At 41.7% G+C, this 26,256-nt stretch overlaps 1 protein-coding gene across 2 annotated transcripts in view; it reads left to right on the top strand.

Moving 5' to 3' along the window:
* SPATA5 (spermatogenesis associated 5) overlaps positions 1-26,233 on the top strand; it is a 165,229-nt gene extending 138,996 nt beyond the window's left edge. Inside the window, exons 16-18 of one of the 2 annotated variants that reach the window (XM_042048493.1) lie at positions 24,351-24,530; positions 25,476-25,554; positions 26,103-26,233. In XM_042048493.1, coding sequence (XP_041904427.1) covers positions 24,351-24,527 — 177 coding nt within the window. In that variant the 3' untranslated portion in view covers positions 24,528-24,530; positions 25,476-25,554; positions 26,103-26,233. Of the gene's footprint in view, positions 1-3,934; positions 4,010-24,350; positions 24,531-25,475; positions 25,555-26,102 lie in introns of those variants that run through there. The other variant, XM_042048494.1, reaches the window with a different exon arrangement.
* The last annotated feature ends 23 nt before the right edge of the window (positions 26,234-26,256 follow it).

The following is a 26,256-nucleotide window of genomic DNA, read 5'->3' as shown; positions in this document are numbered from 1 at the left end:
AAGTAATTGGCGTCTTACAGACGTGGTCTTTGTTACTTCATTTCCTAGCAAACAAAATAAATTTGTGATAAAACTGGAAAATGACTGTTATATTAACATTGCACAGTGAAACACACCATTGGAAGGAGAGGAGGGGGAGAGCAGCAATCTGTCTTCTGTTTTGTCCTCTTGTGCTCTTTACTGGGATAAACCAACTTTGTCTTTTTCCAGAACTGCTCCCAGTGAGCTCTCATTTGATGGAAACCAATGAAGAGGGTAAAAAAAAAAATTTACCCAGCTCATAGGTCAGACTCTGTGGGTTTGCAAGTATTTGTGAGTCTGTGTAAGTAGAACTCTTTGTGAGTCTGTGTAAGGAGAACTCTTTCTGCTCAGTCTCTTCAGCAGTTGATTTCCCTTGCACGGCGTGGTTTTTGTTGCTGAGCTGGGGATGAGGGACCAAAGAGCAGGAGACAGCCGGACAGGTTGTTGGGGATTTTTCCCATGACAAGCAAGGACAAGGAGCTTGGGTGTTCAGCACTGCCACACTGCCACAAGCAAGCAAAACACTCAGACCCCAAACCAAAAGCCGTGTGCCACTTGTGTTTCTGCTTACCTGTGCAAGTGGTGGTTGTGGCTGTGTATCTGGAGGGAGGGATTTTGGGGAGTCCCCTTGCCAGGGAGGGCATAGTATGGCTGGCGGACTCATCATAGGCTCCTCATTTCATGGGATCTTGCCATTTCTGTGGTCATTTCTGGGTATTTCTGTATTATATAGACCAAGGGGCAGAGAACCAAACTGCGCTCCTTTGTTAGTGAAACAGAATTTGCAAGGCAAGAAAATGCGTGCGATAGTTTAGTGTAAACAAGAGAGAACAAAACTTTTCTTGATTTTGACTTTTCTAGTTTAAGGCCTGAGGACTTCCAAAGAAGTGGTGTTGGCAGTCTTGTTTTAATATTCAAATAGCAAGAGCTCATAATAATGAGAAGTCAGCTCTCAGAAGTGGAGTATGGAACATAGTCAAAATGTTAAAAGCTGAAAACTTGCTGTTCATTTTTAACATTTGTTGCTACTAAATGTGCAAAAGTATTTGTGAAGTAAGCTGAAAAACCTGGGGCTTGGGGGCATTGTAGGAGATTTTTTTGTATATGATTATATGTATAAAGAGCTTTCTCTTCTTGTTTATGATTTTCTTCACAAGAAAATAAGTTCTGTGAACTTACCCATACAAAGAAGATCCTATTCTTTCCTCTTCTTTGTTATATACTCTTTGCACACGAGCTAAAAAAAAAAAAAGTTGGTTTATTCATTAAGAAAAATCCCTAGTTTCTCTTCATTGAACCATGTTTGTTAATAACAATATTTATAGAGGAGCAGTAAAAAAAAGAAAAAAAGAAAGAAGTATGAAATTAATTTGTCTTTTGTCAGTGCTTGGAAGTTGGAATAAGAAAGGGAACTGGAGCACTGAGACAGTATCTTACCCTAGGCTAGTTGTTTACCATTAAAGAGAGAGCTTGCATGCTGGAGGGTGTGTTATGTTTTGGACTTACTTCCTTGTAACTCATAAATCTTGGCTGTATAAACGTTCAGTCATTAATTAAGGCTTTCAAATTAATCTGTTTCCTGACTGGACTTGGCTGGTTTTGCATAGAGCAGTGCTGTTGCCCAATCTCCCAGTTTCGGAGTGCTCTCGAACGTGTGACATGGGAGGATGGTGTTTATTGTGGAGAGTTAATGAACAGCACCAAAGAAGGGAGGGGGAGCTCCTTGGTTACCAACATGTGCAGGAAATAGGGTGCTGGTATCAAAATGGTTTTGTGCACTTTAATTGCTTCCCTTACTTCAAACAATGGCAAAAGTGGATATTTTGTATTGATAAATGTCAGTCCCAGGCAGAAGTATTTTTCATTCCTTTCATTATTCTCACATAGTGTTCTGGTTTTGCAATTCAGCCAGTGTGCTCAGGATGTTGTATAAATACAGCCAAAACATCTCTCTCATGTGATGGAAAAAGATTTCAACTTTCATTAGAGACTTCTTAGAAGTTAGTTGGTAGTATTATCACTCAGGTGCTGCTCATTTGGGGTTTGTGTCCTACTTGTTTTACCCTTTCTTTACAAATGTGTAAATGTATATAAATATTTGTGTTTCCTTTCTTACTTATGCAGCCATGGAGGAGCTTTTATCATATATTTAATTATTTCTCTAATATTAAGTATTTTCAGAAATTCATCCTGAGGATGTACTACTTTTTATAGCCATTTCAAACGAAAAATATTTTCATTACCTGGGTACCAGCTGACTAGATGGGAATTAAAGCAGTCAGCTTCCTTCAGTTCTGCATGTGCAAAAGATTTCATAAATAACTTGTCAGGTTTAGATTAGACATATGGAAGAAGAGGGTGCTGAGCCACTGGCACAGGTTGCCCTGAGAAGTTGTGGATGCCCCATCCCTGGGAGTGTTCAAGGCAAGATTGGATTGGGCTCTGAGCAACCTGGTCTGGTGAAAAGTGTTCCTGCCCATGGCAGGGGGGTTGGGACAAGACAATCTTTAAGATCCCTTCCAACTTAAACCATTCCAGAATTCTTTTTTTTTTTTTTTTTTAGTAAAATTATTTTTCCGTATCCAAGAAAACCCCTTGATTTTTAATGGCATGAAAGACAAGGTGTGTTTTCACTGTCACTTAGTCCCAAGCTAAGCCATTCTAAATGTTTCCAGGTCTTTCAGTATTGCTTTTTACAGATTTCTGATGAGAAACATGACTCCACGTGTTTGTGAGGAGCACTGGCCAGAGGAATCCCTCTCCTTTTAATCAGCACTTTGAAAAACTCAGTGTGTCCTCAGTGCTAATGTTGGCATGTGAAAGAGCAGCCTGACCTTTAAGAACAACTCTGCCGCTCTTACCATGTTTTTTTGGAGCAGAAAAAGAGGTTATTGTCACACAATAAGTTCTTTCAGTGGCAGCTTAGTCTCTAGAAGTTTGTCACAGAGATGCAGCATCAAAGATATGCGGGCAGTGAGTGACCTACTGAGCTGGGCAGGTGGTGGAGTCCAGGTGGGCTTGCTGTGCTTGGTGAAAGTACCATGTGGAGCATGATAGGAACACTTGCTAAATATAAAACATAGTATTAAGAAACTGAGGTAATAAATCTCTCTTCTGCCAGTATACATTTGATTGGGGACAGTCCTGGACTTGCTGGGAGATAGGATGGATTGTTGGATTGTCTCATTGGTTTCTTCTTTCTTATGGATTTGATAAATCACTTGACACATCATATTTGGTAACAAGTAAACTATTTCAAAGCCTGAAATGATGCCTGGGTGACATTTATAATTTGAAATCCGTTGTTACATAAGACTTGACATTCAGTGCTGTATTCAGTCTGTTGTATTCAGTGTCTGTGTGCAACCTAGGGAGCAGAGCAAATTACAATTCACCTTATTGCTTGCCATATACAAACTAGGACTGGTTTTGCTGTGCGCAGGTTCAAAATGAGGAGCTACATTCAAAATACCTCTAGGGCTTTATTACAGATGGTGTGTTTTGTGGCTACCCATTTGTTTTGGGACCTGTTTCCTGAGGGTTGTTACCAGGAGGTTGCATCAAACCACTTTGAAATGGCTGGTGCTGGTTTCGGTGTCATTCCAATCCTGTGCTGTACAGCAGAAGTCATTCAACCTATTTAAAAAGGGCTTAAAGCTAGCTAAATAAAGTAAATAAAAGGCAGGGTCAGTTCATGTGGTGGTGGGAGCCAAGACCAGTGATGACTCCCTGGACTGCAGGAGCTGCTCTGCTCATCTGGCAATCCTGGAGCTCTCCAGGCTTTTCCAGCAGAGCCAGCGCAGAGAGCTGTGCAGGATCTCCTTGTGATCATTGCTCCTGCTGTGGTTTCCCAAGGTGAACAAAACAATGATCCTGGTGTTAAAGTGATAAACCAAGTCCAGTCCTAGCCCAGACAGGATCCGCAGGGAACAGGTTGTTCCCTGCGAGTCGGAACAACGCTGATAACATTTGACAGGAATAGCAAATACACATTAATATTTGCATTATGATAACAGGGAGAGTCTATTTTGAGGTTTATATTTGGTACTAATAATTCATCCTTGGGTTTGGGATGATTCCTGAAAGAAAGTATCTGTTTCCTACAGAAACAGTCTTTCTTGAAAGTCCCTCATTTTTCAAACAGAGAGCTTTTAGTCACTTTATTTTTACCATTTGAAATCCAGCAGTTTTATTGTACTAATGTTTAGCCTGCCAGGACCTTTTAGCACCAGATTTTTTCCCTTTGAAAATAGTGAGGGTTTTTTTGCTGTTTGTTTCTTCTTAATTCATATGCAACATTTAAGGAAAGCTTAATTAACCCCAGAATACAGGGAGAGGGAAAGGAAACAGTGCTCAGCAATTGAGACTATATTTAGCTACATTTATACAGAAATAATTGTATTACCTAAATCCCTTTTTCTTTATTTTTGGGTGAGTTTGGGGGCTAGGTAGGCAAGGCAGGCACAGGCTTGGTAAAAAGAAAAGGGTGGGAGGAAAAATGCTTCCATGCATCTGGAAAACAGAAATATAATGAGCTATCTTTGTTTCTGTGTAGAGCTGAAGCAGGTCTAGCTCTTAAAACTCGTTGAGTCAGAGTTTAAGTTTCAGTTTAGGAGGTTTTCAAAGTTTGGAAAAGCCATGGAAGTTGAATTCTATTCTCAAGGTGTGAACACGGGACTGGGCTGATCCTGGATAGGAAGGCCAGTTCTTGTTACTGTTTTTTATTAAAATATTTTGTTACTTCTGCTGCAAATTAACATTGGTTTGAACATTTTCTCTCTTAAGTATTGTTCAGTCTTCCTCATTAAAAAAACGTTTCCTCAATAATAATAGGTTCCATATGTAGATGTACTATGTATGTAAAGTGATACATATTAATATAGCAATTGCCCATGAAAATCTGTTTTTTTGCTTTTCCACCATGTAATGACCCTTCCTGCTTCTGCCCCCAAACAAGTAGAACAACAAGAGGGCCTGTTGAATGGAAGTGTGCAGTTTTAAACAATTTTCCAGATACGACGTTTTCCGAGCTGGAGTGGAGCTGGCAGAGGAGGCCGGCAGAGATGGATCGCTGGCTGTTCCAGGAACAGCCTGACTTTGCAAAGCAGGGTCAGTACCGGGGCTCGCGTGTGCCTGACAGCGAGCGCCCGGCTTTCCCGGGAAAGCTGCTCACCAGGTGCTTCACCGGGCCCTCCTCCTGCAGGATCTTTCTCTGACAGAACGGTGCTTCCAGCTGAGCCCTTGCTCAGTGCTTTGCTGAAGCCCAATGTTGCAGTGAGATGGAAACACTTCACAATGCTTTGTACTTCATCCCAAAAACCTGTGGGGAAAGCAGTCCTTAAAAAGAAAGAAAACAAACCCCCTTTTTCATTTTTAGAGGGTTACAACAGTATCCCAACATCTGCCTGTAGAAACAACACCCAACCTCCATTTCATAAAGCCATAGAGCTCTACAAAGCCAAGTTACCTTGTGAAATCTCTATTTTTTTAATCTTTATGCATTTAACAAAAGGAATATTTCCATGTGTTCTGGTTAAGTCTTGGAACATGATGCAATCAGTCAGTTTGGCCGAGGAGATGTTCTCCTGCAGCAGATGAGCTTGCCAGCTTCCGCAGGCAGAGGAGGTGGGGGAGAGCTACAAGCATTCTTTGCTCCTGCCAGTTGTGAGTTAAAAGACTGTCAGAACCATTTCCCAAAGCAAAAGGGACACATTGAGTTTTTCTTCAATCCATTGGTCGAGGGGAAATTAAAAAAAAAAATTAAATCTTGAATGAGGTGAAGTGGTATAGGATATAGCTGTCTCATTACTTATGTGGGGGGAAATGTAGGTATTAATTTTACTTTTATAAATTTTGCTTTAGACTTCCTTCTGATAAAAAACTATTTAGAAACACTAAATTGAATAATTTCTTTAGTTCTGTATTGACTTAACTTTCTACATTAGAAATAGAATTTAGAATGCTTCACCTTGAAAATATTTTAAGTATTTCAATTCAAAATTACTTTTTCAAGATTTCCTTTCAATTTTGTTGCTAAGTGGAATGGGTGAGGTTGAATTTGACCCTTTGTTTATTTGGCTTTGGATTAAATAATACATTCTGCTTGGGAAATATTCTGCTCTCTATTCCACAGAATGCTTTTGCAATTCCACTTTTGGATCAACTTAAAATTAGAGGGAGTTTGGTTTTCTGAAACAGAGAATAAAAAAGAGGGGTTTTTTTCACATTTTGATAGATACGTGTTGACTTCAGCATCAACATGTATTTTCAGCTCTTTTGCTGTTTCACTTTATAATTCTTTTGCTAAGAAAACTGAGCAGCCCAGACTAATAATCTGCAGGCTGCAGTTTCACATGGACCCAGGTGTTCATGTTCTTCTGTTTATATTGACTCCACACTTGAAAGATAAGACCTTCTGTCTCAGGTGGAAATGGTGAAGTTGTAGGAAATAGTTTTTAGAAAGAGGAATATTTAGTTGATCTGTATCTCAGAATGTATTCTGTTTTGAAAATGTATTTAAATGATTGTGTGATTATACATAGTTGTGGGCGACTAATCTAGTCTGTTGCTGCAGGTCATGGGAATAGTCATAAAAAGTATTTATTGTGAGTGTGAACCCGGATGCGTGCTTTCCCGACATGTTTCCCATATGGTCTATAAGTAAACAGTAAATCAGATAGAGAAGAGTTGAGGAAAGAGAGGAAGTGGGTACGTGGGGATTCTGCAGCATTAAAACCCTACATGATTTGAAGCTCTGGCTTGTTTTGTCTCTGAAGGAAAAAAAAAAGAAAGAGTTAGTCTAAGCAGAACAAAGATGCTCTGAGATCTAGGAACTCATGGAAGTTCAGGCACTGACAAAAAAACATAAACTTTTTTTATCAGGAGAGCCTTGGTGGAAGTGCAGAGTGGACTGGCCACCTCTCGAAATGACTTGCCATTTGCCCATCTACACTCGCTGCTGTGGCAGAGCCCAGCACGTGTCTGCAGACGGCAGCTTGCACATTCTTCTCCTGAAACCAAACTAGTTTTAGGGAGTTGCTGGTTCCATTTTGACAACTCAGCATTCGTGACAGAATATCCCTGTTAGACGTGAGGTTCTTCCTTGGTCCTCTCTGCTTGCTTTGGGAAGTCTGAACCAGGAAGGCAGGGATGTGTCAGATGGTCTCAGTGGGTGTGGATAGGGGTCTGAGCTGTAAGCACTGCAAAAATGCCTTTTTTTATTGCAGCTGAAGAGCACACAAGAAGTCCTGAGTTACAAACTTTGTACACTGGATGTGTGAGTGGGAGGGTAGGAGTTGTGCCTGGCAGGAGAAACCCTGTTTTGACACTGTCACTTCAGTATACATGAAAAGTTTCGAGCTCTACTCACATGTTTCATCCGTGTTTATCTGTTTTACCTGATTTACCTTTAAATCCATCCCAAGGCTCTGAAGTGTTGTTCCTCCATACTTGTAGCCTAAGCAGGTTTTCTTTTACCCATCATGGCAATCTCTCTGTCTCTGAAAGGGGCCATTTCATAGCTCTGGTACCTCAGGCTGGGAAATTTGCTCTTGGATACAGGCTTTCCATGCTCTGCAATCCCTCTGATTTTCCTGATTTTTGTCTTCTGTCATGGGCTAAAGAAAGTACAAGTTTTCTGTGGGAAATGATTGGGAGATTAGAGGGAAGAAGTTGGCTCCAAGACAAAGGGTGGTGAGCTTAGCACAGTTTAAAAGATAAAGCCAAATCTCTATTCTCTGTTACCTTGTGAGACTCCAGCCTAGGGCTAAATGCAGCCACAGACGGATGAATGTTCTTGTACTTCTGAGGGCACGTCAATGTGAGGAAGTTATCCTAGAATGAGATAGGGTGTGAATGTAAATGCAGTAGATGTTCCAGCATAACATCCTGTGGAGACAAGGCCTTGGTGAAGTGACTAAAAGCAGTGGAATGACTCCAGTGGAAGCTGAGGACACTGCATTCCCCCTTCAGCAGCCAACCATGCGGGCAGAGGACAGGCTGGACACCATCTCCCAGGCCTTTTTTTTCAGTTGAAATACAAGATCTAACCATCTTTGCACTGGCTGCTTTCCCTGTCATTGTGGAAATCATGATTTATTAGTTGTCAGAAAGAGGTGGATGGGGTGATGGCAAATGGTGTTACTGTAGGTGTCTTGTGAACACAAAACGTAGTTTAACACCCAGTGTGATGGGGAATATTTTAGCTCTGCCATCTCTTAACTCCTACAGATTATCACTCCAGCTTTGATCGTTTCTGTGGGTATCTAGGGTCTGTTAGTGTGTATTTGTAGTGCTGGAGAGGTGTATGTGTGCACACACACTTCCTGTGGTGCTCTGGGAGTTAAAACTCACCTTTTTTAATGCTTGAGAGGTTGCTACACACCAGTTTTTAGGCCTGTGTGGTGTGATTCAGTTGTTACCTATCCTTTACAGTCTGCTGGAAACGAGTGTTTATTTTTAAAGTGCCTTTTCCTGGATTAAATAGAGCATTAATTAGTGCGTGTGAGGAACAGGGTGCATTATTCCACCACAGCTTTCCATCGCGTCAAGAGCTCATTACCAGATGTAGGGATCATAAACAAACACGCATGGCTGCTGCATGTAAATTTTCTGCAGGATAAATTACTGCTGATCCCTCCTGATTACATCACTTTGTCTTCCAGCTCATTAATACACTTTTGACCATGGAGAGTATTTAGGTGCTAATAACTCACAAAGCAATATACAGGAAAGTATTCGCTTTCCATATTTGTTAAACATATTTCCATCTGGATTTTCTGCCCATGGTCTAGACTACTCTTTTTTTTTTTTAATTTTGGAAGAGTAGTTGTGTAGTCAAAATTTTTCCTTCATGATTGGTGTTTATTTCTACAAAGTCTGTAGCAGGATATACAAATAGCCCTCCTAAAGCCACACAAAGACGATGCTACAGAAATTAATCTGAAATTATTAGGCCAAAGTCTTTGCTGGCACAATCCTCAGGGTAGTTATGCCAGCAGGTAAATTGGCCTAAGGATGAATAAACTTAATGAAAGCCGGGAATCACTAATTTAGAACTTGATCCTGCCTGTTACTGAGGAATTAGATCCCACTGCAGTAACTCCCATGGCAGTCCCTGGAACCAGTCCCTGCCATGCCAGGCACCCCAGTGGCTGCTGTAACACCTCCACTGTTGATGGTCCGTGAGGTTTGGGACGTGAATGAGCACTGACCTGAGGAAGGCAGCTCATCCCAGGTGTCAGCACAGCTTGCTAGGTGGTGACAAATGACATTTGTGATAGAGCCAAGACCTGTAAACCTATATTCAGTCCCTCTCAAGGATTGTCAAATGGCTGACTCCTGTTTGGAGTGACTTTTGCCTAACCCTGCTGGGATCCCTGGCATGTAATGTTTCACATACCCTGGTGGAAGAGACCATATTTCTTACTCCTCTCCCATACTTCTTATCCCCCTCCCAAATTCTCTGAGAGCACCAGCCACAGGCTGCCTGAGCTGCTGACCGCAGCAAAATGACCTGGCAGGGATGAGTAGCCTTGTACCAGAGTTTCTTCCTATTTTCCTTTTACTGGAGACATCAAGATACAAAAAATAGGTAGAAATATAAAGCACCAAAGGAATGTGACATGCTGGCATTAATCACAGCTTCTCTCTGTGACCAGAGCATGAATTTTAGCCTTCATAATTTGACTGAATCCTGCATTAAAATCTGTCTCTGCTTCTGATAATGGGTATTACTGAGTCCAAAGTTTTGCAGAGCCGGTAAGTACCATCACCTTAAAGGCAAAAAGGGTTTGTTCATGGTACTTGTCCCGCTCAATGTCTTACAGCTTCCATTTAGCTTCCAATTATTAAAAGCAGATAAGGGGTTTGGAACATATTTAAGCATGTGCTTTACTTCAGTTGTGTTTGCTGACGTCAGAGGAACCCAAAGCAGATGCCTATGTGCTCTCAGGGATGCTTTCTTGAAACAGGGGGAGAGGAAAAGAGAGAAGTCTCTCCTTCACTTCTTGGCTCTCCTCTTTTCATGTGTGAGTAACACACTGTGTGCCTGGTTTCATTTAAATCCAAGGATGGCAAGCAACCACACTCTGTGAAAACTTCCTACTTCTTCCCATCCTTTTTTATGTTTTTTTTTTTTTTCTTCTTGCTATTGATATTTGGGAACCTGTGGAGACAAAGTGATGCGAAACTTGGAGGTCTGACGGAAGAGTTTATTCTGGCAGTGTTTGTGTGAAGCCCTGTGGTGCCATGAAATCCCCCTCAGTTCCACTGCTTGCTTTGCTTTTTCAAACACAGCCGTAGCCTGGGTTGGTGCTTCATTTGCAGGGGGTCTGTCAGGAGATAGGGAGATGGATGGGAGAATGTCCCAGCTCACAGGTTGGTTGAATTGCCTCTTTTATGGTAATAACATTCCTGAAGCGTGTTCTAATATTTTATAGCTTTTTTATATGAAAGACATGGATACCTGTCAGTAAATTATAAATCTGTGAACCCAGTAAACTTGTTGGTTCTTCTGAATCAAGTGTGCTTGACGTTCAGATGAATTTGTATCCCATTAAATGGCAGTAGCACTCATTGTATACTTCAACTCTACAATAACAGAGCATGTATACAGACTCTACTTTTTAAAAGGGAAATAAATTTATAGGAATTTTGTTTGAGGATTTATGTTACAAGTTTTTTTAAACAGTGAAGCATTTCCTGATGGGTTTGCAACAGCTAAGCAAGATGTGTGTTGAAATCACATTCACACCTAAGTGTTACATGGCTGTCCCTGCTTTGCCAGCTGCTCAGTTCGTGTGGTGACAGACCAAACAACTGCTAAGTGACAGTGCTGAAAACAATTTTGCAGGTTTCTCAAGAAAGTGTAAAGATGAGACTTCTCCACCATCTAAGATTAAGGGCCATTTGCATCACATCTGAAATATTTTGTGCTTGGTAAAGGTGAGGAGAGGAATATTTTGGGAATATGAGTGTACATAGTTGGGGCACTGAGAGCTGCATGTCACTTTTTTTTCTCTCCACCAAAGTTTGGGGTATGTGAATATGGTTAAGTTGACCCTAACCATGAAGTCTAGTGCTGATCAGAGATTTCAAACCCACTCTTCTGTGTGCAGAAATGTCAGTGTGAGCTCATGTTGAAGCAATATAGACTTGATTAGGATCTTCTTTTAATCGAGAAATCATATTACAAAATACATCTGCTCCCAATAGTTTTAAGAAGTGCCTTGTGGCAATTAAAGCAATCGCTTGCTCAGAAAATAATACCAGGAAGAAATGTAGCACATTTTACTGGTTTTTTTTTCTGGATGTATATACTGTGTTAAAGAGAAGGATCATCAGTCCATCAATAGGACATAAATTAGGAAGTCCCTTGGTGGTTGATTTAATAATCTAAGTAGGATGTACTAGCTAAAGGAGAACTGGGAAGTAGCGTGTACACTTACTGCAAGGTTGTCAGGAAGCACTTAGTTACAAATCTTGCAAAACTGAAAAAAACCCACCCTGATAAGATTACTAAGACATGACAAATGCCAGCTATAAATAGATTTTTGATTTCCTGCTCCTCTCTTCTTTCTCCTGCCCTTCGCACTCCGCTGCAGTGTAACCAACTGTCAGGGTTGTGCAGCTCCTCCAGGTGAAGGGCAGCTCTTGATATATTTGTGATCATTGTGTGAAGTTCTCCTGTTAATATGTGGTCCCCGTTTTAACCTCTTTGCAGATTCCCCCGATTATCCCAAATCACTTTCACATGGAGCTGAGGTTAAGCTTTATTTCTCTTGGCTTGTCCCTTCCGTAGCAGACACTTCGTCTTCACTTTGAAAGGACAAAGCGATGTTCAGCTGCCTGGGCCTGCGCCCAGCATTTGATTTATACATTATTTAATTTCCTTTAGAAAATTGGAAGCAGAACTTCAGGAGTGGAAGTCAGTCCTTTTCATTTGTTTAAGGATCTTTTAGGGCTAATATAATCATCGATAGTAGATGTCAGCATGATTAGGGTGACTTAAGGTAAAGCAAGGAAAATTGAATACCAAGAGAAATTCTTTTGCAGAGGAGAGGGTGCCAAGATTTATAGCTGTGCACAACATCTGTGGGTTATGAATTGTGGCATTAAAAAATGAAAATAGAAAATTGTCGGGTTTTTGAGTGACACATTGAAAACACCTGCCTCCCCTGGCTGCAGGCTAGGGCAAGAAAGGCTTGCACCCTTTTCGTTACATTTGCAGTCATTCCTTGGACTGTGGGTCTCTCTGGAACTTAATTCAACCAAGAAACTAATTCTACAGAAATTCCTCACTTAGTCGGGAGGTTTGCATTTGGGCTGACGCTGCATTCACTCCTGCAATTAGGTCTGCACATGCCTCTAAGTGACTGCCAAGACAATTTGAAAATTTCTCATGCAGTGGAGTCAGGAAATTAAAAATTAACTCTGGAAAGGACATCATATAATATTTGGCAGTGTGGTTTGAGTGCTGTGTCCACTGAGGGGTGGAAGGTCCTCCTCTCACCAAAAAAAAAAAAAACCAACCCAAAACTTGAAATATGTCTTCCATGGGATTTTGAATGATCCACAGCTGAGGGAAATATGGGAAGGGGAAAGGCCTGTGGCATACGTGTGCTTATGGATACAATATGACTTATTTATGGCCTTCAATTTAGCAAAATAGCATTTAATGACACAGAGTGAGAGTCCCACATTGTTTCAGGCTCCCTGGTGCTACGGCTGCTGTTCCCAACATGGTTGTGTGGGGGAGGAAAGGGGCTTCAGTGCCGAAGTGTCACTGTGGGGCTGTGCCCATTCCAAGTCTCAGAGTTATCCATTTGATCTGTAAGTCACTTGATAAACAGGAGGTGCACGTTGCAGCACAAGAGAGGCTTTCTGAATCACAGCCCTTTGGGATGAAACAAGCACCTTCCCCAGTCTGGGCTGCTGAGGGAAGTACCAGTCGTGTGGTGTCATGCAAAATGAAAGGAAGGAATAAAGACCAGCTTCCCCATGAGATTTCATGCATTTAAAACTTGCTCACACCATAAAAACCAAGTGATTGATATCAAAGAATCTTCCAGATAGCATGAAAAGTATTAAATTTGATACCACATGGGAAATGTTAAGAACATCTCCTGATCTTTGTGGTACTGAACAATTACAAAGCTGAGAGAAAATATTATTTGGGTTTTGGGTCAGTATGGAAAACTGCTTCTGTGGCATATCCTGTATGTGCTGCCTTCATTCTTTTGGTCGCCTTTTATTGTGTTTGCAGAGGGGTTAAGGCTTTCTATCTGAGTCCTACAGACTGTCTGTACCTCTAACATGAAATGAGTAAACACAATACGCAAGGAAGTGGAAAGTTCACACTTTCTCATGCACATGGGCAATTCCTGAGCAAATCTTCTGAACTCAGCTCTTGACAAGGGTCTGGAAACAATTCTGGTTTTAGATATCCACACAAGGCAGACAGAGCAGCATCTGCTAAGGACAAAGTCAGTGTTACAATTAAGGTGTCCTTTTTTTACCACCCCATTGACTCATGGCCACTTGGCATGTGCTGTTGGATGCTGTCATCCTTAGAGTCCTCCTCTGTGGCACGCAAAGTGGGCTGCTGGGTGATTCCTGAGCCTGTTAAATAGGCGGGAATGACTCCGGGGAGTGCAGTTTTGCTTTGTTGTGCCATTATATAACTTGGCCACACAATTCAGCACAGTAAAATATTTATGGAAGTTCAGGAGAAGGCATATGTGTGCTGCAGTCTCTAGTGAGAGGAGTGCACCCACAGCACTGCAGGTAAGAGGAGCAGATGGTTTTTCCTGTGTATTCACTCAGCTTCCCCCAAAAGAAGACTGGGAGATACTTTGAGGATCCAGGCTTGCATATTTTGTGTAGAGGGTTGCAGTACTGCCTAAGGCTGCTATTCATTCTTACTTCTCAGGCTATAGATTTGAGGGATGTTTAAGATCTGTACAACCCATGGTACTGGATTGTTTTTCTTCTAATTTTCTCATTTTGTCCTTCTTCCCTTCTGCCAAAAGCCTTCCCAGCTCCTGTTTGTCTTTCCTGTTGCTCGCTGTAATAGTTGTTCCTTTCAGCTTTCTTTCTTCCTTTCTCTCTGTAGCTGTTTGGACAATTCCTTTGGATACAACTCCTTCCTTTAGTAGTGGAAACTGGATGGGGAGCAGAATTTTTTTCCCTACTGAATTTAGGTTCTGGTAGGCAAAGCAACCCTACAGCAGGAGGCAAAAAACTTCAATTTGGTGACTTCAATTTGTAAGTGTCCCTCAAAGTATCCCTTGGGATCGCTTTGGGAGTGTCCTGTTGCTGGTTTCACTAACGTTTCTTTGTGGATTTTTAGGGTCTTTCAGCTGTGGTCTTCAGTTCTGTTATAGTTTCTCAGCTCACTCTTGTGGCATCCTTCTTTGGGCATCATCCCCTCCTCCCTTGAACACTATTAAGCATAAATTTTGTACTTTTCTGGCCTTATATTGTTTGAGTATTGTGCTAGCCTGCAAATTCTTAGAAGCTGAAATGGTGTTAACATTAAGAAGCAAAGCTGCACACAATGTGGAGGAAGGGGAAGGGAGACTCCTCTGCATCCCCCTATGCATATTTGCAGAAATGCTGAGGGTAAATTTTGAATGTAAAGCATCTTTGTGAAGAGAAATTCAAGTGACCCATTTTCTAAGTCTTCACAGCGTTGGAAATTTGCATTACATTGTCTTGCCTAGACAAGGAAGGAGGGGGAGAAAACCCAAGAGACCAAGGAGGTTTTTGCAACAACATGGCACAAATTGAGAAGGAATTTACAAATATGAAAGAGAAGAGTTTGTTAAATTAGATGTTAACCATGGAGTAAGCAGATCTGGATGACTTTCAGACGTTACATGGATTCGGTTTCCTCAGCTGGAGGAGGGCACCCAAATGACAAGTTGTAATGTTAATGGTGCAAAAGCAGACACTGTAATTGACTTTCTGTTCCATTAAAATATACCCCTTCCATAAATCCTTAACTCAAGGTAATAGTTGATATCCCACTTTTCTTGTTCGACATATTTGCATCATTTGTGGTTTCTTTTCTCGCCGTAATTGCTTCATTTCTTTTTTTGCAGAAGCAAAACCTGCATTAAAACTTGAATAAGTTCTTTACAGCATTTTTTGCTTCCTCCTTTAGGAGTAACAACCATACACAAAGGCATTTTGCTGGGGCTTAATGCTATTGCTTTCTAGGTCTTCCTGTCCTCCCAGATACACTCTGCCTCCCTGGAATACAGGCATGTGGTAGCCCTCCCTGATTTTCCTGGGAAACATGAGCAGCTGGGTGCTATGGGAAGCTCCAAGAGGTAAACTTAGAAACAGCTTGAAATTTCTCAGGTTTCTGCTGAGGAAATAGGTTCTCCACAGGAGACATCTCGCACCTTCCAGGAACTGAGAACCCAATAAATAAACGCTAGAGAGCTTACATTAAGGACATTACTAATTTTGCAATCCAAAAGCCTTATGTGTGTTCTCCCCAAATGTCTTTTCTCACCTCCTACCTCAACTCAGGATGTGTATGCATGTGTCATAGGGAGACACAGAAAGTGTAAGTCTTATTATTGTAGGATTTCTGTGTTTTCTATCCAAATTGACAGAAAAACTAAGTTTCTAGAAGATTTGTCATTATCCTTAACTTAGTGAGTTTGCCTTTACTGTATTGTATTATGATAGCTCATATGTAGGTAACTACAGTTGCTATTTCTAACCTGCTGTGTAAAATCCAAATCGGGACAATATTCACCATGGCTCCAAAGACAGGGCAAAAGGCAGAGTTTAAATGAACCCATGAAAAAACAATTTTTTTTGCTTTCCTTCTTTGCTAGTTGGATCCAAAAGTTTAGGGCTATAGCTACCTTTAAATGGTGATATAATGTAATAGAAATGCAGCTGGAGCTGAAAGGAGATGAAAGACAATAGAGACTGGCTGTGCTCTATTGACCAAAAAAAAAATATTTTTAGGGAAGGGAGAGCACTTCTCCCAGTTCCTTTTGCAGAATTGCTTTTATTTGCTTTGTTTTGATAGGAGTCTGAGGCCTCTGCTCAGATTAAACTTGAGAAAGGAACAGCAAGAATTACTTTCCAGTGCAAGAAATAGGGAATATGCTGAACATATTCCCCAACCTCCTAAGTGCCTCGAACTCTGAAAAGCAAGCAAGCAAATGCAGCAACCACTTAACACCTCCACCCTGATAGGTTTCGTAAGGTAGGAGCTCCCAAATCTGTTTTGTACAGGTTTTTTTTCTAGGTAGAAACTCATGACAGCCACAGCTAATGATGAAGTCTTCTAGTTTTAAATTTTTAGTTACATAATCCAATCTCTCTTGCCGGTGGCGTTCAGCAGAATACCCTTGGCTCTGTGTCCCGGCCCTCTGCAGCACCAGCAGACTGTGAGTGAGAACACAGGATTCTCTTAATTACTTTTAATTAAAATGAGTGCGTGCACACACACACACATAGAAGGACTCTGGTTTTCTAGTGGCTTGGCTTCCTTTTCCTCATTGAAGGGAAGAAGTTAAACTTTCCCATTAAATGTTTATATAAAAATGAAATAATTCTGAGGTTAACCAGAAATGCAGCCTAATCTTGTATAGAAACATGCATGAGATTTTTGGGGAGGTTGGTTTTTTGGGGTTTTTTTTAGTTGCATAAATATAGATGAAACTTGAAGTTGGCAGAGAGTGCTGTTTAAAAATATTCAGTCCCAGCATGTAAAAACTCGTTTTGTTATGGAATTCCTTTGTGAGAGGTGTAGCTATGCCATGTCTCTGCCAAAGTGATGGGAGCCATATCGGCAGAGCGCCTCTTGGAAAATAGCTGCGTTTTGGGCTTGTAGTTACAAAATTGAAATCGGAATTTACATGTTTTATACATTGCTTGGAAGGATACCACATCTAGTAATATTTTTAAGAGAGTGGAAGAAAGAAAAAAAGAAAGCTTGCAGATGGAGCTGAGGCTTCGCTCTGTTAGAACATGTCAGGATGAGCAGAGGTATGTGTGATGACACTTAGCATGTACCACTGAGTGCGCTGCTTTATTCCCCTTAGCTGTCATCATGTGCTGGAGTTATGATACATACACCTAATTTTGGCTACATACCTCATCTTTCCCTTCCCTGGGCATGTGTGAGCTTTACAGAATAACAGGAGCTACTGATACATGTGATGCTGTCTGCTGCCCGGACACAGCCCCTGCTCAGTTTCTGGCACTGGAAGAGCAATTAAAGGCAGCATTTTGGGGTCACTCTGCCTCAGTAATTGTTGCCATGATTGTCCCACAAGTGCAGCTGACCAGTTGTCTGGCTCAGCTCTTGGCTCACCTTCAGCTGAATCTGAAGCTTGGCTGAGACCAGGAGCAGAGAGCAGAAGGAGGACTTGGTCTTTGCTGTGGCCACCATGGAAAGGGCGAGTGGGAACCCCCATCCTGGTCAAATCAGATGTATTCAGGCAGCAGGATGGCTTTGTCTCCCTGTGCAGCACCTCAGGTAAGCTGTGGACACCCACATGCGTGGTCACCTGCACATCAAGCCACAAAATTACACAAATAAGCAAATGGTACATTGAATTGTGAAGATCTGGGGCAGACTGCTCTGAACTAAGGTCACTTACAGACATCATTAAAGGAGCTGGTTTTATTCAATTACATGTGCTTAACAATTTCTCATGAAAGGAATCAGGAATAGCAGAGATCATTTGCTCAGAGACACAGGATACACATAATTATAGAATCACAGGATGGTTTGGGTTGGAAGGGACTTTAAAGAACATCTTGTTCCACTCCCCTGCCACGGGCAGGGACACCTTCCACTAGACCAGGTTACTCAAAAAGTAATACCTGTCCTTTCCAATTAAGAATTGCAAAGATGCTGCTTCACCAGTGCAGACCTCTTTTAAAGTATGCAGTCCAGTGTCTGCTTATACCAAATGTCTCTTTAATACACAAGGAAGAAAGAAGTCTATATTTTTATAAAAAAATAATATCTAATTATAGACTATCATTGCTGAGGGTAGGAACTCATCTGTTCCAAGGCAGTGTTCCTAAATACAGAACCATAGAGATGTAAGTGCTTTAACTTGAGGAAAGCTAATAACATTTTACAACATAGCTGCTTGGAGATCAAAGAGGCCTCTGTCTCACTGAGGCACTTGTGTGGCCTATGAGGGCCTTGCACACTTCAGCTGGGAAAATTTTATGGAGCAACAATCATGTCCTAAGCAAATCCACTCCATGGTTCAGTACATGAATCTGAGGAGTGAATGGATACTGTCTGAAAAGCACGATGCTAATACACTTAATCATTTTCTGCTTAGAACACATTATCTTCCCTTTGCAAAATGCCCAAATGTATAATTTGTATAATTTTGCCCAGAGAAGCTGTGGATGCCCCATCTGTGGAAGTGTTCAAAGCCAGGTTCTGAGCAACCTGGTCTAGTGGAAAGTGTCCCTGCCCATGGCAGAGGGGTTAGAACTAGGTAATCTTTAAGGTCCCTTCCAACCCTAACCATTCTTTGATCCTGTGACCCATGCCATTTAAATCTACAGATCATAGAAGTGAGCAGAATGAAGAGATGCACATACAGGGTGATTCTTTGTCTTTTTAAAAGATAGGTCAAAATTTATCACAAGCTGATCAATAATACCATAGTATTGGAAATTTTTTCCTCTATACAGAACAAGATTTGTAGCAGTCAGTAACAACTTCTCTGTGCAGAGAAGAGAAAAAACCCATGTTTTCTTGTCTTTCCTTGGTTTATACATGAAACAGGGGAGTCAAAACACAAGAGAAGTACTACATTTAAGCCTTTTTGAAACACATCAAAAACTTCACCTGTCAGCAGCTAAGACCCTCTCAGTTTAGCCCATTTTAAAGAGAAAAATTGATATTTGTGACATCTTAAAATTGCAATCTTATCTAGGGCAGGTCTCCCCAGCAGCTCTCCGCTCCTGGAGCACAACATGTCTTGCTTGCTGTGCTCCCCACTCCTCCCATGCTGACTTGTCGAATCCCCCCTGAACCCATCTCAATACCCCAGCAGCAAGCTAAGGCTTTTTTTTTTTTTAATTTCTGGATTAGTTTTGTGATGGTCTGGTGCATTGAATCGGTGAATGAAAGGGCCAGCTTAGCGCCGGAGCCAGCACAAGAGCCGGGTGGGAGCCCGCAGCCGGCAGCGGGTGGTGCCTACACAAAGGAGAAAGGGGGAAAGCGGAGCCGTGGCGCCCCACACTGAGCAGGAGTGACCTGCTGGGGGGTGGCACAAACCTCGAGGTATTTTTACATCTCTGCCCAGCGCTGCTTTGAGCCCCCTACAAATCCCTTGTGGGAAGTCGTGCGCTGCTGGAGCTGCATTGAATTATTTATGTGGATTTTAGAGTACAATCAGCAACCTCTCCCAGCTACACTCTGCCTACGGAGCAGCTTCTCGCTTTGGAAAGGCGTCCATGCCCTCCTTTTTCCTTAGATGGGTCCCGGGAGCTTTCCGACTCTACCCGTTTTGTGGGGATAAGTCTTTTGCTCCAACAGAGCAGCTCCTGGCACATGGGTAGGGCAGGAATTCGCCCGAGTGAGACACAGATGTCCAGACCCGGGGGTTATTCATGTCTTTTTTCAAATGCCGTGTGTGAAGCTTTTATCCCTCCCTGGCTGAGCGGGAAAGCGGGAAAGGCGAGTCCCCAGACCTGGTCCCGGCTCCCTTTGAGGTGCCCGGCGGGCGCTCAGCCTCGCAGGTACTGCTCCGCCAGGAAGCGCCCCAATTTGCGCTATTCACAACCCGCAGGGCACTGTTCTTGTTTCCAGGCTCCTAATCCCTCTCTCACACACAGTCCCTTACAACTTTAACTGGCGGGGTGGAGGAGCGAGTTAAAAAGGAAGGAAAAAGGAAAATGAAACACAATGTACGGCCGGGCAGTGGCTGCCAGTTACGGCATACACAATCGACACCAGCTGCAGCCCAATTAAACCCGACATTCACAGGTGTTCCCAGCACACTCGGCCCTAACAAAACCACTTTCTTGAAAATACCTAGGGCTTTAACACAGAAGCGCTTTTTTTTTTTTTTTTTTTTTTTTTTAAAGATATTCTTTAAAGCTTTTTAGAACACTTTAAATACAAAGAAGCTGAAAGGGACTTTGAGCCCGCTGGAAAGAGTTGGTGCTTAATGCCAGAATGGGGGAGATCACCCAGCTGAATCAGCCAGTGTAACCATTGGTTTCGAGGGAAAGATGGGCTATGCTAAATGCTGTTTATTCAGGGAACAGTAACTGGCACCGGGCATTTTATTGTTGCTGGGAGTGAAATGGGGAAGGAGGGAACGACTAGGTGTAAATCCTTTTCTTCTGGGGCGCTCATCATTGTTTGCAGCATAGCTGTGAGATGGTATGTGGCTTTGCTTCTTACTGATCTCTGTGTGGTGGCTCAGACAGCAAATTTTAATTCTCCTTTCTTCCCAGGAAAGCTTGATAGTAGTGTCTTTTTGGCTTTGAAGCACAATTCTAGATTAATTGTTTATTTTCTGATCTTAAAGCACTTACTGAGATGATAAATCAGTCCTTTAAGAAAGTAATGTACTGTTTTTCATACATGAATCCAAAACTATTCCCATGCTAAGAGACGGCTGCAGGCAGCAGATGAATGCATCAGTCAGTAAATTGCTCTGACTCCACTGAAAATGAGGATTCTATTTGTTAAATTTCCATTTATAATGATAATAATACTAACCAAACTAGGGGGTATTCTGGTACTCATAGATTCCGCAGCTTTTTACCCCACGTGGCTGGCTCTTTATTGCTGCAGTAGCACCCATGTAGTTACAGTAGTTACAGCTTAATTACCTGGTGCCTAGTCTGTTGTTTAATCACTGCTATGTCTGACAATCACTTCACGTCTTCATTACTGCATAGCAGTGGGTGCTGAAAGCCACTCTGGATTTAGATGCAGTCACAAAATATCTATTTTGTCCCTCCATACAGTGAGCTGCAGTTTCGCCTTTGGAACAGGACTAGGACATTATTCCTACTCCTCACAAAACCCAGAGATCTAAAAGAGTGTGCTTTTATTTGTTTTTTCTTTTTTGTGTACTGAAAAGGTGAAAATCATGATTCCTTGTATTTGTATTTGGAACTCATTAAGAATTGCCTTGCAGGTAGGTAATGTTGGTTCTCAGCATTCATTTATGGAGACAGGCAGAGGCTATTCATCCTACTAAATGCAATGGAGAAAAAAGAATCTCACCCAAGCTTCAAATTCTCAAATAATTTGGCCTAAATTAGGTACTTGGGAAAAGATATTGGAGGCAGTGTGGATAATTTTCTGAGAAAAATACACAAATACAGTGATAAGAAAGGAACTGCAAGCAGGCCAGGGACAGAGCTATGGCCTGGTACAGCCCCCTCTGTGCCCTTCAGGCACTCAGCAGTGAGAGTTCAGGGCAGAACTAGCCAAGGTAACAATGGCAGATGGGAAGAGGGATGGACAGGTTGGGCAGGAGCAAGGTCTGAGTCACTGAGGACTCGTCAGCTTGCAAAGACTTGACTGAGAGGGGATGAGATAAAACTCTGTAAAATCATCAATGGTACAGGGAAGTTGAACAGGGAAGAGCAGATGAATCACCATTCTCATAACACAGGGGCTAGGAGGACTTGCTGAAATTGCCAGATTTAATACAAACAAAAGTGCTTTTATTATATAAGGCATGATTGGACTGTGGCAGTTGATACAGGATGATCTTGTAGAGGCCAAAAGGAGAAGAGATTTAAGAAAGTTACAGGAGAAATTCATTGGGGATAGGCCTGTTGCAGGGATTTGAAGATGATGATCTGTATGCAGCTTCTGGCTTTGGAGTGCTGCTAAGCCTGGGAAAGATCCATGTCTTGCTGCAAAGGGTCTCCTTCCTCTGCTGTCAGTTACAGCCCCTTCTGCTGCCTTCCCTTTTTGCCTCAATCCACAGAAATGACATTTAAAAACCCTTCAGGTGCTCCATCTGGTAAGAAATGTCCTAACATGGCTGTGACAAGGAATCTCCACGACAGACCAGTGACCTAAGGCCAATAATACCTAATTCACCACATGAAGTCACTCTCCTGTCACTGTGGCTGCACTACTACTTGTGTTTGCTTTCCACGAGTGATTTAGTTTTACCAGCTAGTGAGAATGCTTGTAAGGACTTTCATTCTTTTTTTTTTTTTTAAAGTTTGCATACTTGAACAAAGAAAAATAATCAGACTCGCCTTGTTGAATCTCTTACCTCAGAAACCTGATCCCCTGGGTTAGACAAGGAAAGGAAACAACTCCATGTGACTCTGTGACCAGACACGAGGTCCTAAATTTTCAACACTGTGCCATAACACCTGCTGTTTATTACTCAATAATATAGAAAAGATTTAGTCCACAAAAATTCTGAGTGCAGCCAGGAAAAGGGAGAACAATAATTCATGCCTTAAAATTCTTTCTTCGTGCTTTAAAACCAGATGAAATGCTTTTGAGAAGCCAAAAATAAACAGTTTTCTGGTGCTTCTTCATGTCTAGTGATTTTCAGTTATCACAGAACTTGTGGCTCAGTCTTCAAGAATAAAATTAAAACAAAAAAAAATCCTTTGGAGGTTAATTATCATCGCTGTTACTGATAGTGTTGGCAGGGCATAGGGAACAGGTGAAAGCATCATCAGAACTATCAGCCTCTGGGCGAATTCCTCCCGAGTGTATCAGTGTACAAATGAAATGGGAAGAAATGGGATTGGCAGTGGTGTTCCTTCGGTTTTGGATGTGGCGACTTGACAGTGTCTCATTCAGCTTCTCCTTCAGTAAAACAGCTGCTGACAAGTGAACACCTTGTCAGTGACACCCTGCTTCAGCATTTCATGCTGTGGATGGGTGATGGTCTCTGTGAGAAGAACAGGGCACTCAAAACTTGCTGGACTACATTTGGGGATTTTTTAATAATGCCTGTGAGAACTTCCAGAGGGTCTCTTAATTTTGTGGCCTTAGTGCAATATTTATCAAGGGGAAGTGGACCCTTCCTTCAGAGGCCAGCATGGGTTCAGAGTCCAGGAGGCTTGGGATCTGTTTTTCCATCAAGAGACTTCTCCCTTGTGAAAGAATTCTGGGTTTAGTGGCAGGCTGGGAGTGCGGGGGGAGTTTGATCTGGTGTGGGTTTTTTCTTTAAGTAGCTTAATATTCCTGTTAGAGATGGGGACATAGTCACAATGTCTGCTTAGAGAAAAACCTGCACCGAAAGACCAGGGCCTCTCTGTTAACTTTCTGGGTGATGTATTACTGATCTCCGCGAGAAGCTGGTGCACTAAATCTCAGCTGTGCTTCCACGTTCAGCTGTCTCTGAAGTCCTGAAAAGCATTAAAATGCGTAACAGCAGTGTTTAGCTTTGGTGCTCATTAGAGCAGCACAGAACTAATAGTAATATTGTTGTAACTTGACAAAGCCATCTAAATCCATGCATGTTTTCTTGTGAAAGCTTCCTAAACATGCTGCTAAATCCCCTAAAAAGCTACTAAACGGCTTTGGCAACCATTAGTAGAGCATAAGCGGGGGAACTCCTTTCAGTAAGTGAACAAATAGAGAAAATATGCTGAATAGCTGGACAAATGTGTTTCAGCTGGCTCTTTCATTTACAGATATAAGGGAGCAGTCAATATCAATCACTGTTTTCCCTGTTGCACTGGAAATCACAATATCTCTTTTCATTCCACAAGCTCCTTTCACCACAGTAATGTGTCTTTAGAGTGACACTGGCATCAGTCTGTTTCCGCTGTCTGAAGTCCAGAGAGCTTAAAAACACATTGCAGAGTATGAGACCTTAACCCTCCTCCCCTTCCACACAACCCTCTCCTCCGAGCCTCCTTTTGGAATTAATTGTTTTTATTTCTTTCCCAGTGCAAGGCTGGGAAAGAAAAGTGCCCGCAGAGCCTGGGAATATCTACTCTTGCACTTTGGGGATGGAAAAATGTATTGCTGGTGGTTGGGATTTGGATTTATCAGGTGTTGTGGGGAGTTTAACACAAGGTAATATGATTAGCGAGTTAATTTGCAGCATGCTGTAATGTGAATTGTAGTGTAACTGTGGTTTGAATTTCAAACTATATCCTGTTTCTTGGATGTCCTAATCACCCACAACCTCATTTATTTAAAAAAAAATTTTTGGAAAAACTCTACTTGTGATTACTTGGCATTTGGAGTGATTCGATGTTCTTGTGTTCTCTTTCTTCAAGTAATGTAAATAACGACAACAACAATAATAATAATAATGATAATAATAATGCTGTGTGGTTGGTTTTTTATTGTTTCTTTGCAGATAACAGCAGTCTGCAGGGAAGCAGCCCTCCTAGCTCTTCAGGAAGACATCCATGCCAAATCTATCACGGGCCGGCACTTCCGGAGCGCACTGACGGTTGTGAGCCCGAGGATTCCCGACTCGTTAATCCAGTTTTATGCAGATTACCAGCAGCAAAGTGGACTGCACGCGCTCTGAAAGGCAAATTAATACATACCCCATTCACTGTGTGAATGGCAGATTTCCTTTGTAAAGCTGTCAGAAGCCAAAGAGTTTTGTACTGTGAGTGAGTAGAGTGTCTGGAGTTAACTGAATGCGCAATTGCTGTAATAAAAGTCCCTGTGGGAGTTTTGAGTGTCATAGACATCATCCTAAATTTTAGATTTTACCATTTCAGTGGTATAATCTGCCTTTTAGAGGTAGTCAGATCTCTGGTTTAAGTCAGATTATCTCAGTGTATATCCATATATCCAAAAAAAGGATCAAATTCTGAATTTTTGGTAGATTCTTGTCCCTAAATAGAGAAGCAACAGAGGCCATTACTGCCTGATTTGTTCCTGCCTCAACCACAGTTTAAGCCCAGGGACCATCCCAGTGAGGTGCAGACCTCTGGAGTGGCCTCATTGCAAAAAATGCTTAAAATTATTGTGAATCTTGTGATTTATGATCTCCAGAAAAGCTGCCAAACAGGCTCTCTGAGATAAAGCCAAGGCATCCTGATTGATTACAGCCAAACATTTATCTTTGGTCTTCACCAACTCCTTTTTAGACATGCTGGCAGGTAGGCACCTTAAAAACTGTCCACCCCTTCACTAACCTGAACCCACTGCCACGTGTCAGCAGAAGATTCTTGTTGTTGACGTTTGTTTCCATCAAAATAAATAGGAATATTGATAAATAAATAGGTAATTTAAAGCTGGCCACTGGAAATCCATAATGAATCCTAATTAATGAATGAGAAAACCTCCTTGCAAAAACTGTTATAAATGACCACAAAATACTTCAGGGACAGATAAAATCTTCTCAAGTTGTTTCTTTATTATATCGTCTGTTGAAATGATGACAGGTCCTTGTGGGCTCTCTGCTCTTACACTCAGGATGAAATGCAGTTAAGCAAACTAATATTCAGCTTTTTCCCCACAACAGAAAGACTGAGCTTGTCTAGTCCAGACATAAAAAGTTGAGGGAAAAGTAAACCAAAACCAACACAAACTTCTACAGAAAGGTAATTTCTTCACCTTGATTATGGTTTTTCCTCTCCTTACTTAGTTCCACATTGTAGGCATTTTGTAGCTTTTAAACAGAAATCTGCTATTTTTAAATGACAACTTTTTTATTACTCTCATTCTAACGTATTGTTGCTGTAATTAGCATTTAATTTTAGTATTGCTGTAAAGGATTAGAGGATGAGGAAAAGGGGGTCCTTTACTTAGTTCAGCTGGTGTGTGTGAGGTTTTTTCTTTTTTTCATTGTTTGACTCTTTAATAGTCCAACAGACAGAGGGAATTAAGAAAATTATAAACTGGAAAAGTTGCCTTGGGGATCAAGACTGCATCTGAAACTACTTTATCCTTCTTTTCTAAATTCTACATATTCCAGCTTGGAGCTCAGGATGTGAACCATTCATCATAACCCTTACAGTTTTGAGGTTTCCAGAAATTAAATGCCATACCTTTATCCCCTGGCACTTCACTCCAGTGTCTGCTCCTGAAGGGAGGAAAGAGAGACTGCAGTTTTCACTGCCAATAATGAATTCTGTTCGTGATTTTATAGCCTAAAAATAACACTACGTGGTGCTCCAGATGAGTGTTAAAACTAGATGGCCATTCCTTGGGAAGTGCTCAGGTTTATTGGGAACATGGACCAAGGAGTGAATGTGGACTGAGAAACTACAAGAGGGGCAGGTAGGAGCTGGCTGCCCTGTCCC

This window comes from Corvus kubaryi, unplaced genomic scaffold (assembly GCF_017639235.1).
Source record: "Corvus kubaryi isolate FWS band 111438036 unplaced genomic scaffold, C.kubaryi_AGA036_p1.0 67, whole genome shotgun sequence".
Lineage (NCBI taxonomy): Eukaryota > Metazoa > Chordata > Aves > Passeriformes > Corvidae > Corvus > Corvus kubaryi.
The sequence above is the reverse complement of the archived record's forward strand: the minus strand, read 5'-3'. Positions and strand labels throughout refer to the sequence as shown.